The following is an 18,069-nucleotide window of genomic DNA, read 5'->3' as shown; positions in this document are numbered from 1 at the left end:
CTCCACGCTGCGGTCCCACGCCTCGCCCAGCCAACCTTGCATCGCCACGTCATCAGCAGGCGGGGCCGCATCGCCCTGGTGCTCCGCGCTGCGATTCCCCTGCATGCATGCACAAGGTGGAGCGGGATCTTCTGCATCCGTAGATCCTGTGGATACTCGAGTGATTCGTGGAGACGGGGCCACACCGGACTCTACAGGATCATCTGCATCAATGCCGTTGGGATCTTCTGTAGCCGATTCTCTGGTGCAACATGAACAGCCGGTGGTGTCTACACGTGTCATGACGCGTCTACAGAAAGGTATTAAAAATCCAAAAATACGTACTGATGGCACAATACCGTATGGCATGTTGTGTATTTCAGGTGAACCAACAACGTTGAATGAGGCACTTGATGATCCAAGGTGGAAGAAAGCCATGGATGAAGAATACTCAGTACTCATGAAAAATAAAACTTGGCATCTCGTACCAGATCAGAGAGGTAAAAAGAAGGCAGATGGGAACCAACAAAATTATTGATTGTAAATGGGTGTACAGAGTTAAAAAGAAGGCAGATGGAACCATTGACAGGTATAAGGCACGTCTGGTTGCAAAAGAATTTAAACAGCGTTATGGTATAGATTATGAAGATACCTTTAGCCCTGTTGTAAAAGCTGCTACAATAAGACTTGTTCTAGCTATTGATGTATCCAGGGGATGGAGTTTGCGTCAGCTGGATGTAAAGAACGCGTTTTTGCATGGTGTTCTGGAAGAGGAAGTCTACATGAGACAGCCACCTGAGTATGTGAGTAAGAAAACACCACATTATGTATGCAAACTTGACAAGTCACTTTATGGATTAAAATAGGCACCTAGAGCATGGTACTCTAGGTTGAGCACTCAATTAAGATGTCTTGGTTTCTTTGCATCAAGGGCTGATACATCATTGTTTATTTACAACAAGGCAAGAGTAGTCATTTTTCTGCTTATCTATGTTGATGATATTATTGTTGCAAGTTCATCACAAGATGCTACTAATGCCCTTCTGCATGATCTGAGCTCAGAATTTGCCTTAAAGCATTTAGGAGATTTGCACTTCTTTCTAGGTATTGAGGTTAATAAAACTCAAGATGGTATAGTGTTGAATCAAGAGAAATATGCCAATGAGCTTCTGGCTCGTATGGAAATGAAGAACTGTAAGCCTGCACTTACTCCATTGTCCTCTTCAGAAAAACTTTCAGCTTATGAAGGAGAGCCCCTTCAAGAGGTGGAAAGCACAAGGTACAGAAGCACTGTTGGAGCATTACAATACTTGACACTTACACGTCCAGATATTTCATTTGCTGTTAACAAAGTTTGTCAGTATTTACATGCTCCTACCACTGCACATTGGTCAGCTGTCAAGAGAATTGTGAGATATGTAAAGCATACTGTAAGCTTAGGCCTTAACTTCAGACGTTTCAATTCTACACTTGTCAGTGCATTCTCTGATACTGATTGGGCAGGCTGTAGTGATGACAGAAAATCAACTGGAGGCTTTGCAGTATTCTTTGGATCCAATCTCATATCTTGGTGTGCAAGAAAACAGGCAACAGTATCAAGGTCAAGTACAGAGGCTGAGTATAAATTTTTGGCTAATGCCACTGCAGAAATCATTTGGCTGGAATCACTACTTGAGGAACTGGGAGTTAAGCTGAATCGTGTCTCATGTCTTCGGTGTGACAATTGGGTGCAACATACTTATCTGCAAACCATGTATTTCATGCCAGAACAAAATATATTGAAATTGATTTTTATTTTGTGCATGAAAGGGTTGCAGACAAGAAACTTGAGATACGATTCATTCCGTCCAAAGATCAAGTAGCTGATGGATTCACCAAGGCGCTACCAACAAAACCGTTTGAAGAGTTCAAGAGGAATTTGAACCTAGGATAGTTGAGATTAAGGGAGGGTGTTAGAAAGTTATGTTTAAGTTTTCCTTATCTCCACTTTGTAATCTCAACCAACATATCCTCTCTTTCTCTCTCTCGTAGTTATCCTCTGTACCGACCTGATCTCATACGATGGGTCTCTCGTCTTGTACGCCAAGGCATGGCTATTTGCCACACATCAATATAAACCAAACGCGGCTCCTCATCGAGGAGTAGGAACGCTTCCTAACTTAACACCCGGATCTTGGCCGCTTCCACGGCCAGGACGATGTTCTGTTTAGTCGACGGAAATCATGCTCAAACAACAACACCAACAACAACAAAGGTGAAATCCTGATAAGACATCCATATATAGTTGAGTCAAGGCAGAGAAATTATTTTTCTAAAACGTGTCTCAGTGATAGTCACGTGAGCGACGATCCTGCAACGAGAAGAAATTGACATTCACATCTCGATTCCATTCCATATTGGATTGGCCGCACAAAACAAATTGGGCCGCAAGGAATCATAGCCATTGTACTCCCTTTTTGGCGATGCGTGCTTTAGCACTTGGATCCATGGCTAAAAAGCAGCACATGCATAAATACCATGCACCATATTCTCTATTACTGATGAACATGAAAGCAAGGCCTAGCTACATCGGTGATCGGATCATATCTCTCGCTTTTCGTATGATCGGATCCGTGTACGGGCACGGTCTTTCCACATGAATTTTGGTACTAGCATAATTTGTCTGCCGAACACCACAAAATATTCCCCGCATGCACGCGTAGATGTCCCACTCTGGAGATTTTTAGCAGTGCTTAACTACTTACGCCTTCTTTGGTTTAGAGGAATTTCATAGGAATTCTAAATGATAGGATTTTTATAATTTTTTTTCTTTAGAGCCCTTTGGTTCATAGGAATGGATTCCTATTCCTACATAGGATTGGTTCCTATCCTCCACATTTCATAGGAAAATAAAAAAGAGCCTAGACTGAATGGAAAAATTCCTTTGGTGTTAACCAAATGACATCTTGTTTCCTATTCCTACTCATAGGATTTGAGATACATGTCATATCATTTCCTACAAGATTTCGGTTCCTATGATAATCCTATCCTATGAACCAAAAGAGGCCTAAATTTGTGGCGTATGAACACTTGCATTCTCTCTTCACGACTAATTATGTACTACGCGCATTTTGACTGTGTACCCTACCTAATTCATAGTAGCGGTACTAGATTGCCTCCAGGTTCCAACTTGGAGGGCTTTTTGACCCTGGCTTTGGTGTTATTCGCTCGCATGTATAGATGCTACCTCTTCTCTCCTTTTCCTGCCAGATATCGATACCGTGCTAGATATGCCCAATTTGGTTTCCAGCCAAGTTTACGTAAAATTTTCAAATGTTCTCCGCGTGACGGACGCTGCTTCTTGCAAGTGCGGTAGTACGTACCATGTGTTTGTCGGCCCTCGAAAGGTCAACAGGCACAAGTCCTCGCATATCTCGTCTTGCTACTTGCATCATCATCTTGTATGATGCTGTAGAATGAATTACTACCTAATATTCCACTTTATAGGAGGGTTTATTTTGTCACCGTCGTGCAAGTAAAGCAGTATACTAGTATACTCTAAATTAAAACAATAACCACGGCACTCGTGCAGTCCCATGGTTTTAAATTTCAGTTCGAGAAATATTTCAGCACCCACCGAAATTACTGAATTTCAGTGTTTTCGGTTTGCATTTCAGCCAAAGGACTGAAAGACTCACTTGAAATTCAAAAAAAAATGACAATATTTGAATTCTTGTGTACAACTGAAATGACTGATATATTTTGGCCGAAACGTAAATATGCCAGAGCCTACTAAAATTATTGAAATTCATGGAAATCTCATTGAAAGTGAAAACGACGTGCTAATGTGAAAGAAACACTCCGGTACAAGCTAGGGTCGGACCACCAGTAGAATCAGAGGCTCTGGGACTTGTCTTGCGTAGCACAAGTGCAGAACACATGGGCATGGGCGAGAGCCCGCGTGGCCCGGACCCCCGGTGAGCGTACCACCCAGAGGACGAGGACGAGAAGCAGCACGATACCCTTCGAAACACCTGTTCCGTCGGAGGCATCTCCTTGATGAAAGCTGAGAAAGCTGACCACATACCACTGCCAGAGCCAGAGCCGGAGCCAAGAATGGTTGAAAGGGGTCAGTGCTACTCCCTCCGTTTCTAAATAGATGACCCAACTTTGTATTAAGTTTAGTATAAAGTTGGGTCATCTATTTTGGAACGGAAGGAGTAGCTAGAAGAGCCTAGGGAGTGTTGTAGCAGTACTACTAGCTGGCAATGGCTTCCGATCGGGAAAAGGCTTGGCTATACTCGGATGGGAGTAGGGGTAGAGTAGATCGTCGCCGATCCACCAGTAAAACTTCCCCCCTCCCTGACTGAGTGCCTGCCTTGCTGCGGCTGCGGCCTACGGGTGCAAGATTTACTTTCATCTTTTTCAACTAAACGGGTGCAACAATGAATAGGGGCTGGGCATCCACGTGAATGAATGAATGACTGTGTAGTGTAGCGTAGCGTGGTGTCCTGGGAAAACACGAAGTGATGGGTCCGTGCGTAGCGTAGCATCGTTCCGGGGGCTCGTCGGAGAAGCCCAGATTCTTCCACGCTTGCTTTCTTGGGCAACTTTTCCCTCCGCCGTGCGCCGGCTGGCCTGCCACGTGCAGCGAGCCTCAGAAGGATAGGCATCTACGGGAGGCTTCTGCACGCCGGTCAATGGCCAGCCGGCCTGCTCTGTTGAACGCACGGAATCCGAAGCCTCCTGCACGCCCTCACGATTCCCTTCTTTGGATCGCCCGCCGTCGGAAAAGCGACTACTCATCGTGGACTAGTAACTTTTGTTACTGCCGTGTTGATGTGCTTTTTTTTGTGGGGACTGCCGTGTTGATGTTATAGTCTCTTTTTGTGTCAATTCGTGCTCTTCATCTGGGCTCCTCACCGAATTTTGTCCAGTAGATGGTTTAAATTTTTTTGTTACTCAACATTGTATCCACGGACTTTTGCCAAAAAGAAAAAAACAATTGTATCCACGGACATAAAGTCGAGCGGGGAGGTAACCTCTTTCATAAAAAGAACCACAAACAAAAAAAAAAATCAAGCAAGCAGGCGAACTGAGTCACTGAGTGTAGCTCGGATGGTTAGGTTCCTTGTGGTGGAACCAACCTACCACGGTTCAAATGCTAGACCTGGCTTTGGTGGTTGCATTTTTCTGAATTTAATTTAGGCCTTCCGGCGATGCGCGCTCAGTGGGAGTAAAGTTTCCCGACGACTATGAAGGTGTTTGTTGCGAGTTCGTCAATCCGAAGATGGTGTGCCGGCTTTAGTATTGGAGGTGATCATAGGGGTAGGGTGTGTGTGCTCGTGTTCATATGGTTTGAGTGTATGCGTGTGTATGTGAGCGTATGCGTTTGTACTATGTTAAGAAAAAAAATCGAGCAGGGGTCAGTGATAGTTTTCTTCGACCAAGCGATAGAAACACTGAAATAAAATACTTACCTGATGATCGTAAACAAATGGTATGTTTTTATATCAAATCAACTGTTGTTTAAAGGAAAATGTCAAAAGTTGATACTCATACCTGTTCACAACGCCTAATGATGAACAAATCAAATGCAAGGTCCCCAGGATATGTCCTCGAGAGCCAGGTGGGCAACTTTCAACCTAAGTTAGCCTTTTCCTCTCTGAAAACACGTCGATTCCTCTCATTATGTGCATTTCACATGACTTATGAATTAGACAAGCACTGCGCATGTGCATAAGGTTATTGTTAGCGTGATTTAGAGCCACCTCCAACCAAACATCAATCAATGGAAGGTGCCAATGATGCAACACAAAAGGAGTTGATAGTGCGCCCATGTGAGGACGGCCCGCTAAACCTCCCTAGTAAATGGGCAATCTCTACACAAAATAGGAGGCGGTCTCGAAGCCCTAGGGTAAGATTGATCATATGGAGGGTCATCCACTCGTAACCAGCATAGATATCATAAGGATCCTGTTGTGCAAGAAAGGCAAGAGAAGAGCTTGCATTTGGGTCAAAACACAGAGCCCTCCAAACTAGAGTTGGCGAGGACCGTGCGGGGGCAACCAGGAAGACATTATGTCAAGATTTAACTTTGACTAACGGTTAACCTGATTATTTATGAAATGTTTGATAACAAACCGACACTATTTTTCTTCCTGTGGGGGAGAAGAGTTTTTAAGTGTCTCTAAAAAAAGTACATATTGCATTGCATGACAAACGATTGATCAAAGATTAATACAAGAAATTTGTGTGTCTTATACTTTTAGGTGCAAGGTTTAGTATTTTCAAGTCTTGTGCATGTACAGTCTGAAGAAACGCGCGGGTCTCTGTATTTCTAGATGTGCGGGTTAGTATTTTTTTCCTTGTATTTCTAGATTGAGGGATAAGTAGCATTTCCGAGACTTTTACGGGTAAATGCATGCAAAGTCGACTCCGTATTTTTTTCTTTTACGCGGGAGAATAGTTTTTCGGCTCTTTTTTCTCTCAACATACAAAATACACGTATTTGTTGCATAATCAATGCTTGACCTACACTAAAAAAAAAATTCAATCCTTGAGCAAACACGAACGAAGAAACGTGCCTTGTATTTCTACTAGAAGACTAGATGGAGTAGAAAGACTGGACAGACCATAGATGCAGGGATAAGTATTTCTGAAGACTTGTACTAGGTGTACAATCTTCCCTTAAGAAACGTGGGATAAGTATTTTCGGTCCTTACATTTCTACTACTACTAGATGAAGAGATAAGTATTTTTTCCAAGACATGTAGGGGCCAGAATTAAGAGCACCGCCAGGGGAACGTAGGCAGAACGGAAAGGTTGCCCAGACAGACTTATGCGAATCCACCCACCAGTGGCAAGCGAGGGTCGTCGGAGAATTTGGACCTCGGCGGTGGAGGATGTGATACGATCCGCCGGTGGACCATTGTAGCCAGGTCAAAGGCAACACAACACAAACGGTATCCATCACCGTCACCGACCGACCGACCGACCGACGGCGAGAACCCAGCCAGGAGCCAACCAGCCGAGGAGGCCGCACCGCTCGACGGTGCGTTGCCTTTGCTTGCACCGCAAACAAAGCCAAGCAAGGCGAGCGTTGGCTGTCGCGCTCGGGATGGCGGGAAAACGGGCGGTGTGTTGCGGTGCAAACGCGGGAGACCGAATGCGAGGCCGACCCGGCCGGGGAAAGCGGCGACCTCCATGCCAACTTGGGCTCGAACCGAACGAAATTCCGTCGGGACCGCCCGTGGCGCAGGCACGCGGACCCGACACGACGCCACCCAAGTCACACAGGCACGCGCGCCGTAGGTTCGCCGAATCCAACGCCGCACCGCAGGCACGCCGGGCGGGGACATCCGTGCCGTGCCGTGCGTCCGTGCGCGCTCTCGCCGGGAACAGGCGAGGCCGGTTAAACAACTCCGGCCGGCCGCCCGGCGGGACATGCGACACCGGCCACCGCACGCCCTGGATGGAATGTTCCCGCTTTTTTTAACTGGTGGTAGTACGTTTTGTTGGTATCTTCTCCCTCCCCGCCCGGGTCACGAGCACAGAAGCTGCCCGCATGGCCCGGCCGCAATCATAACCAAAACATGACAGAGCGATGTGTTTTTGTTTTGTTTTCTAGGTTAAGATCCCCGATGCGTACTGCTGGCTTGTCACGACGCTGTCCCCGAAGCAAAACTCTCCCTAACACTGTCCCCTCCATCCATCCATCCCTTTGTCTGACACCGCCGCCGGCCGCTGTCCAGTCTTTTTTCTTTTCTTTTTCTGAAGCTCGCTGTCCAGTCTTTCGGTGTATATATACACGGACGCACGAACACGACCCAGCAGCCGTGGCATCCAATCCACAACAGCCCCATCCCATCCCATCCATCTCCCCTGCAAAACCCCCAAAACCAAACGCAACGCCCCTGGCTGGGCTGGAGGGAAAATCGCCGGGAAAGCAGCAAGATCGGCCGGGTGCGCGCGCGGCAAAAGCAAAAAATCAAACGCCAGGTGCGCGCTAAATCAAACCCGGAAGCGGAGATTAGGCGAGCGAGTTTCGATCTGCGCGTCCAGGGCTGTGATTTATAGGGTCCAGGCGTATTTAGCAAAGGACAAAACAGGGTGAGTCCCGGCTAATCAGGATCCGTCGACGCCCCTGGCTGCCGCATTAGCCACATGAACACCCTCGCTAATCGGGTTATTACCACCACCGTCACCACCGTCGCGCGCGGAGGCGGAGGACGACCGCCTGCCACTTCCCGCCGCCGCCCATTGCGGATCTGGCGCGCCGCGGCAATGAGCTCTTCCTCCTCTTGTTCGTCCTCCTTCTCCTCCTCCAGCGGCGGCGGGTCGGGGTGGGGGGAGGAGGGGGAGAGGGCGAGGACGCGGCTGGTGGTGATCGTCGGCGCCACGGGCACCGGGAAGACCAAGCTGTCCATCGACGCGGCGCGGGAGCTGCGCGGCGAGGTCGTCAACGCCGACAAGATCCAGCTCTACGAAGGCCTCGACGTCACCACCAACAAGGTGCCGCTCGCCGACCGCCGCGGCGTCGAGCACCACCTGCTCGGCGCCGTCCCCCCCGAGGCCGGCGCGCTCCCGCCGTCCTCCTTCCGCTCCCTCGGCGCCGCCAAGGTCGCCTCGATCGCGGCCAGGGGGCTGCTGCCCGTCGTAGCCGGCGGGTCCAACTCCCTCATCCACGCCCTCCTCGCCGACCTCCCCGACGACGACGGCGCCGCGCTCCCCGAGGACCCCTTCTCCCTCGACCGCTGCTACCGCCCCGCGCTCCGGTACCCGTGCTGCCTCCTCTGGGTGGACGTGGAGGAGGCGCTCCTCGCCGAGTACCTGGACCGGCGCGTGGACGACATGGTGGGCGCCGGCATGGTGGAGGAGCTGCGGGACTACTTCGCCGCCACCACCGCCGCGGAGCGCGCCGCGCACGCCCCCGGGCTGGGCAAGGCCATCGGGGTGCCGGAGCTGGGCGAGTACCTCGCCGGGCGCAGGAGCTTCCGCGCGGCCGTGGACGACATCAAGGCCAACACCCGGCGCCTCGCCGCCGCGCAGGTGTGCAAGATCCGGCGCATGGCCGACGGCTGGGGCTGGCCCGTGCGCCGCCTCGACGCCTCCGCCACCATCCGCGCGCGGCTCGCCGGGGCCGGCCCGGCCGCCGAGTCGGCGTCCTGGGAGCGCGACGTCCGCGGCCCCGGCCTCGCCGCCATCCGCGCCTTCCTCGCCGACCAAACCTGCTCGCACGGCGATGACGCCACCGCCATCGCCATCGCCAAGGGCGTGGACGAGCCGGCGCCGCTGCTGATGCGGCTGCCGCGGATGCAATGCTGCGACATGGTGGTGTGAGCCGCTGCCGCTGAGAGACGGACGGAAGGGGGGCTTTGGGGAGGAGGGTTTTGACCGCCGATTTTTGCAGAGGGTCCCGGCGACGCCCGCCCTCCGACAGCGCCCGGTGGGGCCACGCGCACCGAGAATCCGAGATCGACAGCAGAGAGAGAGAGGAGAAGAGAGAGAGATAGGCTAGTGTAAAAAGTGACAGCAGGAGGAGGGCTTGTGTGTAAGTTAATTACTTACAGTACTGATTACTGAACTGAACCGAAGGGTGAGTGAATTCTTTTCTTCTTCTTGATTGGGAGAGTTGGAGTATTTGTTTCGTCTGCTTCTCAACCGCACCACTGTACGTATGCATGTATGTAATGTATGTAGGCAGTCGTCATGTACCGCCACCACTCATCACTAATCCACTCCGCTCCGTTCAAATTTTGAAACATATATGGGACCCTAGCCACACCACACACGGGTAGAGTCTGGAACCTCCCAAAGGCGCAGCTAAACCGCACCGGAACCATCCATCCACCACCTGCTCCATCATTTGTGAACCGGTGACGAAATGCTGTGCGTATGATGTGGCGATGCGCTTTGGGGAGGAGGAGGAGGAGGAGGAGGAGGGAAAAGAGCGTGGCGTGGCCGGGTGGCATTGCATGCCATGGTGGACTCTTTACGTGTCCCGTCCAATTCTGGCAGTTGGGATGATTGGCTGGCCATGCTTACTGTGTGACCCACTGCTGATTAGGGGGGAGGAGGGAATGCGTTGGCCGTGTGTATTGGTAGGTGCATACGCACGCGCCCGGTGTTCTTGCTGTTGCCAGCTAGGAAAACACGCAGGCCAAACCCGGTCTTCTCTCTCGCGCGCGCGCGTCACTGGTGACTGACTGGCTGGCTGGCTGGATGCCTCCGGAAGCCCGGGTCCGGTCAGGAACCCCAAAAGCATGCAGCCAGCCGGAGGACCCGATGGACGGCGTCCGAGGACACGGGAGATGGTTCTCATGCACGGCACACGTACCGTGCCGTGCAGTGCCGGCGACCAACACGGCTCAAGTATTTTGCACCACGCGTCTTATCAAAGTAGTATTTGTAATACGACACGAGCTCCGTCGTAGTACTGTGCTACTGTACGAGCGACAGAGTGATTGTGTTGTGTCGTTTCTATGCGCTGTACGCGGGTCTACTCTGGTCCAGTGTCGCGCACTGCTGCGGTACGTCGCGGAGCTATTTCATGCAACTAGTAAGCTGGCACACATGAAACTCATATGCATATTGAATTCTGAATCCATATTCTAGAAATTAAATAAAACACAATGACTATAATGTCCGATGATCCCTGGCTGTTTAAAGGTCATATAGTAAAAAAAATTAATACAAAGCCCATCAATGCTTGAAGAGTCGCAAGCTTGATCAGTCTGTCGGTTTTTAGGACCATTTTTACCCCCATTTTGAGTTTCTCTCATCTCCTGGAGTGCAACATTCATGAACAAGAAATGAAGAAAAATTAAAAAAAAAATTGTATGACATGGATGGCATGCAAGCGGCAAGCCACACTTTCTCTAAGTTAATCCTAGTTCTGGCCATACAGTTTATTGCATAATAAAAGGAAAAAATATAATATTTTATTTTCTTGACACGGATCTCATCAATGAAAAAGCCATGCTTTTATTACTCTCTATTACTAAATCATGTAGTGTTTATAGGGTCAGCCTGTTTGAGCATCCTCTACTTTTTCTTCTTTTCTTTCTTTGCCATTAGAGTATGGTGATTGTTGCATCCCAAGTACGGGAAGGGCCTAAATGATCATATCATGATGTGAATATTTAATATGCAAATATAAGACGCTATTAGATAGCATGCAATATATGTTCACTTCTGTTTAAAAAAATATCAGCATGATCACACATTTAATCGAGATAGCATAAATACCTATATAGTATTCTCATGTATGTTTCCGAACTAACCTGCACTTTAAGGTCATATTTACCAGCATGTAGGAGATCAGCTCTAGAGAAATGGCACTTCAATGCATCGGAAACAAGATGTTGAAATGAACAACAATACCTGGCAAACTCTATACATAACATGCCTGCTGTATTTGGCTCCTGAACTTTAGCTCCTCCTCCGTCCATTTTAGAGTCCCCATTCCTAAAAGCAAAACATTTCATACATGAAAATCTTATATGTCTCCAAGGGATAGTGGTAACCACAATGTTTAATTCAGGAGCTATTATCAATATAAAATATAAGATGAAAAGTGAGAAATTTATTGTATGTGCTAAAAGTGCTTTGTAAGTAGAATTAATAAATGGTGCAGATCTCTAACTCATAATTGGGAACCTAGAATACTCGCCGATGAGTGTTTGTATGGCATCAAGGGACGAATAAGGTCAGGGGCTAAGGCAGGTGGTCGAGGATTGAACCTGATCTTGCCTGTCATCTGATTCTATGACTCTCGGGGCTGAGCATCCCCATGCCTTCTGCTTAACCGTATCCTTGTCTGTGCCATGCAGTTTACGCAGCTCAGCTCGAGGAACACAACCGTTAATTCCCTCTATCAATGGAATAATACGCAACCTGTGTATTCACGGAAAAAAGTAATTTCTTCTTTTTATTACCATCTAGGTGTTCTAACCAAATTGAATAAAATGTAGGAGCAAGCTAGCGCTCTTTATACAGTAGTTAAGCACGCAAAATGCACATCTTGACTACTATAAATACAAAAAATATAAATTGTAAGTGTTAGGAGTTTAAAAAATATATATACGTTTAGACTAAAAATAACCTCTCTAGAATTATGCCAGCCTATGTGTCATGCTTATAGGTGAAATACGTACATGGCCAGCCACAGGATAATGCAAGAGATTGTCCATCACTTTCATAATAAAATGCTCGGTTGTACCGAGTGCATATTTTTTTACCTATATGACATATTAATGATCTATCATCAAAAGATTCAGGCAGGTCAATGAGGTCATGTATGAAGGAAATATGCCCTAGAGGCAATAATAAAGTTATTATTTATTTTCTTATTTCATGATAAATGTTTATTATTCATGCTAGAATTGTATTAACCGGAAACATAATACATGTATGAATACATAGACAAACAGAGTGTCACTAGTATGCCTTTACTTGACTAGCTCGTTAATCAAAGATGGTTATGTTTCCTAACCATAGACAAAGAGTTGTTATTTGATTAACGGGATCACATCATTAGAAGAATGATGTGATTGACTTGACCCATTCCGTTAGCTTAGCACTCGATCGTTTAGTATGTTGCTATTGCTTTCTTCATGACTTATACATGTTCCTATGACTATGAGATTATGCAACCCCCGTTTACCGGAGGAACACTTTGTGTGCTACCAAACGTCACAACGTAACTGGGTGATTATAAAGGAGCTCTACAGGTGTCTCCAAAGGTACATGTTGGGTTGGCGTATTTCGAGATTAGGATTTGTCACTCCGATTGTCGGAGAGGTATCTCTGGGCCCTCTCGGTAATGCACATCACATAAGCCTTGCAAGCATTACAACTAATGAGTTAGTTGCGAGATGATGTATTACGGAACGAGTAAAGAGACTTGCCGGTAACGAGATTGAACTAGGTATTGAGATACCGACGATCGAATCTCGGGCAAGTAACATACCGATGACAAAGGGAACAACATATGTTGTTATGCGATCTGACCGATAAAGATCTTCGTAGAATATGTAGGAGCCAATATGAGCATCCAGGTTCCGCTATTGGTTATTGACCGGAGACGTGTCTCGGTCATGTCTACATTGTTCTCGAACCCGTAGGGTCCGCACGCTTAAGGTTTCGATGACAGTTATATTATGAGTTTATGAGTTTTGATGTACCGAAGGAGTTCGGAGTCCCGGATGAGATCGGGGACATGACGAGGAGTCTCGAAATGGTCGAGACATAAAGATTGATATATTGGACGGCTATATTCGGACACCAGAAGTGTTCCGGGTGATTTCGGAGAAAACCGGAGTGCCGGAGGGTTACCGGACCCCCCCCCCCGGGAGAAGTAATGGGCCTTATGGGCCCTAGTAGAGAGAGAGGGGCGGCCAGGGTGGGCCGCGCCCCCCTCCCCCTCTAGTTCGAATTGGACTAGGAGAGGGGGGGCGGCGCCCCCCTTTCCCTCTCCCTCTCCCCCTTCCTTTCCCCCTCCTAGTAGGAGTAGGAAAGAGGGGAGTCCTACTCCTACTAGGAGGAGGACTCCTCCTCCTTGGCGCGCCCTAGGGCCGGTCGGCCTCCTCCCCTTGCTCCTTTATATACGAGGGTGGGGGGCACCCCTAGACACACAAGTTGATCCACATGATCATTTTCTTAGCCGTGTGCGGTGCCCCCTTCCACCATACTCCTCGATAATATTATAGCGGTGCTTAGGCGAAGCCCTGCGACGGTAGAACATCAAGATCGTCACCACGCCGTCGTGCTAACGGAACTCTTCCCCGACACTTTGCTGGATCGGAGTCCGGGGATCGTCATCGAGCTGAATGTGTGCTAAAACTCGGAGGTGCCGTAGTTTCGGTGCTTGATCGGTCGGGCCGTGAAGACGTACGACTACATCAATCGCATTGTCATAACGCTTCCGCTGTCAGTCTACGAGGGTACATAGATCACACTCTCCCCTCTCATTGCTATGCATTGCCATGATCTTGCGTGTGCGTAGGAATTTTTTTTGAAATTACTACGTTCCCCAACAGTGGCATCCGAGCCTGGTTTTATGTGTTGATGTTATATGCACGAGTAGAACACAAGTGAGTTGTGGGCGATATAAGTCATATTGCTTACCAGCATGTCATACTTTGGTTCGGCGGTATTGTTGGATGAAGCGGCCCGGACCGACATTACGCGTACGCTTACGCAAGACTGGTTCTACCGACGTGCTTTGCACACAGGTGGCTGGCGGGTGTCAGTTTCTCTAACTTTAGTTGAACCGAGTGTGGCTACGCCTGGTCCTTGCGAAGGTTAAAACATCACCAACTTGACAAACTATCATTGTGGTTTTGATGCATAGGTAAGATTGGTTCTTGCTAAGCCCGTAGCAGCCACGTAAAACTTGCAACAACAAAGTAGTGGACATCTAACTTGTTTTTGCGGGGCATGTTGTGATGTGATATGGTCAAGACATGATGAGATATAAGTGGTTGTATGAGATGATCATGTTTTGTTGAAGTTATCGGCAACTGGCAAAAGCCTTATGGTTATCTCTTTATTGCATAAGATGCAAGCGCCAAATAATTGCTTTACTTTATCACTATGCGATAGCAATAGTTGCAAGAGCAATAGTTGGCGAGACGACCGTGTGACGACACATTGATATAGATTAAGATGATGGAGATCATGGTGTCATGCCGGTGACGATAGAGATCATGACAGTACTTTGGAGATGGAGATCAAAGGCGCAAGATGATGATGGCCATATTATGTCACATATTTTGATTGCATATGATGTTTATCTTTTATACATCTTATTTTGCTTAGTTTGAAGGTAGCATTTTAAAGATGATCTCTCACTAATTATCAAGAAGTGTTCTCCCTGAGTATGCACCGTTGCAAAAGTTCTTCGTGTTGAGACACCACGTGATGATCGAGTGTGATAGGCTCTACGTTCAAATACAACGGGTGCAAAACAGTTGCACACGCGGAATACTCAGGTTAAACTTGACGAGCCTAGCATATAACAGATATGGCCTCGGAACACGGAGACCGAAAGGTCGAGCGTGAATCATATAGTATATATGATCAACATATTGATGTTCACCATTGATACTACTCCATCTCACGTGATGATCGGACATGGTTTAGTTGATTTGGATCACGTGATCACTTAGAGGATTAGGGGGATGTCTATCTAAGTGGGACTTCTTAAGTAATATGATTAATTGAACTTTAATTTATCATGAACTTAGTCCTGGTAGTATTAGCATATCTATGTTGTAGATCAATAGCTCATGTTGTTGCTTTCATATGTTTATTTTGATATGTTCCTAGAGAAAATTGTGTTGAAAGATATTAGTAGCAATGATGCGGATTGGATCCGTGATCTGAGGTTTATCCTCATTGCTGCACAGAGGAATTATGTCCTTGATGCACCGCTAGGTGACAGACCTATTGCAGGAGCAGATGTAGACGTTATGAACGTAGCTCAATATGATGACTACTTGATAGTTTAGTGCACCATGCTTAACGGCTTAGAATCGGGACTTCAAAGATGTTTTGAACGTCATGGACCATATGAGATGTTCCAAGAAGTTGAAGTTAATATTTCAAGCAAATACCCGAGTTGAGAGATATAAAGTCTCCAACAAGTTCTATAGCTAAAAGATGGAGGAGAATCGCTCAAGCAGTGAGCATGTGCCCAGATTGTCTGGGTACTACAATCGCTTGAATCAAGTGGGAGTTAATCTTCCAGATAAAATAGTGATTGACAGAATTCTCTAGTCACCATCACCAAGTTAGTAGAACTTCGTGATGAACTATAATATGCAAGGGATGACGAAAGTAATTTCCAAGCTCTTTGTGATGCTGAAATCGACGAAGGTAGAAATCAAGAAAAACATCAAGTGTTGATGGTTAACAAGACCACTAGTTTCAAGAAAAGGGCAAAGGGAAGAAGGGGAACTTCAAGAAGAACGGCAAGCAAGTTGCTGCTCAAGTGAAGAAGCCCAAGTCTGGACCTAAGCCTAAGACTGAGTGCTTCTACTGCAAAAGGACTGGTCACTAGAAGCGGAACTACCCCAAGTAATTGGTGGATAAGAAGGATGGCAAAGTGAACAAAGGTATATTGGATATACATGTTATTGATGTGTACTTTACTAGTGTTTATAGCAACCCCTCGGCATTTGATACTGGTTCAGTTACTAAGAGTAGTAACTCGAAACGGGAGTTGCAAAATAAACATAAACTAGTAAAAGTCGAGGTGACGATGTGTGTTGGAAGTAGTTCCAAGATTGATATGATCATCATCGCACTCTCCCTATACTTTCGGAATTAGTATTGAAACTAAATAAGTGTTATTTGGTGTTTGCGTTGAGCATGAATATGATTTGATCATGTTTATTGCAATACGGTTATTCATTTAAGTTAGAGAACAATTGTTGTTCTATTTACATGAATAAAACCTTCTATGGTCATACACACCAATGAAAATGGTTTGTTGGATCTCGATCATAGTGATACACATATTCATAATATTGAAACCAAAAGATTCAAAGTTAATAATGATAGTGCAACTTATTTGTGGCACTACCGTTTAAGTCATATTGGTGTAAAGCGCATGAAGAAACTCCATGCTAATGGGATTTTGGAATCACTTGATTATGAATCACTTGATGCTTGCGAACCATGTCTCTTGGGCAAGATGACTAAGACTCCGTTCTCCGGAACAATGGAGCGAGCAACAAACTTATTGGAAATAATACATGCTGATGTATGCGGTCCGATGAGTATTAAGGCTCGCGGCAAGTATCGTTATTTTCCGAACTTCACAGATGATTTGAGCAGATATGGGTATATCTACTTGATGAAACATAAGTCTGAAACATTTGAAAAGTTCAAAGAATTTCAGAGTGAAGTGGAAAATCATCATAACAAGAAAATAAAGTTTCTACGATCTAATCGTGGAAGAGAATATTTGAGTTATGAGTTTGGCCTTCAGTTAAAACAATGTGAAATAGTTTCACCACTCACGCCACCTGGAACACCACACTGTAATGGTGTGTCCGAACGTCGTAACCGTACTTTATTAGATATGGTGCGATCTATGATGTTTCTTACCGATTTACCACTATCGTTTTTGGGGTCATGCATTAAAGACAGCTGCATTCACGTTAAAAAGGGGCACCATCTAAGTCTGTTGAGACGACACAATATGAACTGTGGTTTGGCAAGAAACCAAAGTTGTCATTTCATAAAGTTTGGGGTTGCGATGCTTATGTGAAAAAGTTTCATCCTGATAAGCTCAAACCCAAATCGGAGAAATGTGTCTTCATAGGATACCCAAAGGAGAAAGTTGGGTACACCTTCTATCACAGATCCGAAGGCAAGACATTCATTGCTAAGAACGGATCCTTTCTAGAGAAGGAGTTTCTCTCGAAAGAAGTGAGCGAGAGGAAAGTAGAACTTGATAAGGTAATTGTACCTTCTCCCTTATTGGAAAGTAGTTCATCACAGAAATCTGTTCCTGTGACTAATACACCAATTAGTAAGGAAGCTAATGATGATGATCATGTAACTTCAGATCAAGTTACTACCGAACCTCGTAGGTAAACCAGAGTGAGATCCGCACCAGAGTGGTACGGTAATCTTGTTCTGGAGGTCATGTTACTTGACCATGACGAGCCTACGAACTATGAGGAAGCGATGATGAGCCCAGATTCCGCGAAATGGTTTGAGGCCATGAAATCTGAGATAGGATCCATATATGAGAACAAAGTATGGACTTTGGTTGACTTGCCCGATGATCGGGAAGCCATAGAAAATAAATGGATTTTCAAGAGGAAGACGGACGCTGATAGTAGTGTTACTATCTACAAAGCTAGACTTGTCGAAAAAGGTTTTTGACAAAGTTCAAAGGTATTGACTACGATGAGATTTTCTCACTCGTATCAATACTTAAAGTCTGTCCGAATCATGTTAGCAATTGCCACATTTTGTGAAATCTGGCAAATGGATAACAAAATTGCAATCCTTAATGGATTTCTTAAAGAAGAGTTGTATATGATGCAACTAGAAGGTTTTGTCAATCCTAAAGGTGCTAACAAAATATGC

The 18,069-nt window shown here is 46.4% G+C and overlaps 1 protein-coding gene across 1 annotated transcript; it reads left to right on the top strand.

The window, feature by feature from the left end:
- The first annotated feature begins 7,744 nt into the window (after positions 1-7,744).
- On the top strand, positions 7,745-9,367 carry LOC119332091 (adenylate isopentenyltransferase-like). The gene has a single exon (XM_037605293.1). The coding sequence runs from the start codon at positions 8,125-8,127 to the stop codon at positions 9,298-9,300; it is 1,176 nt and encodes a 391-aa protein (XP_037461190.1). The 5' UTR covers positions 7,745-8,124; the 3' UTR covers positions 9,301-9,367.
- Positions 9,368-18,069: the final 8,702 nt, after the last annotated feature.

Source organism: Triticum dicoccoides, chromosome 1A (genome assembly GCF_002162155.2).
Source record: "Triticum dicoccoides isolate Atlit2015 ecotype Zavitan chromosome 1A, WEW_v2.0, whole genome shotgun sequence".
In the NCBI taxonomy this organism is placed as follows: Eukaryota; Viridiplantae; Streptophyta; class Magnoliopsida; order Poales; family Poaceae; genus Triticum; species Triticum dicoccoides.
The sequence above is the reverse complement of the archived record's forward strand: the minus strand, read 5'-3'. Positions and strand labels throughout refer to the sequence as shown.

What these genes read in the sequence shown, in the direction of transcription:
- LOC119332091 (XM_037605293.1), top strand. Translation starts at nt 8,125, where the DNA reads ATGAACACCCTCGCTAATCGGGTTATTACCACCACCGTCACCACCGTC.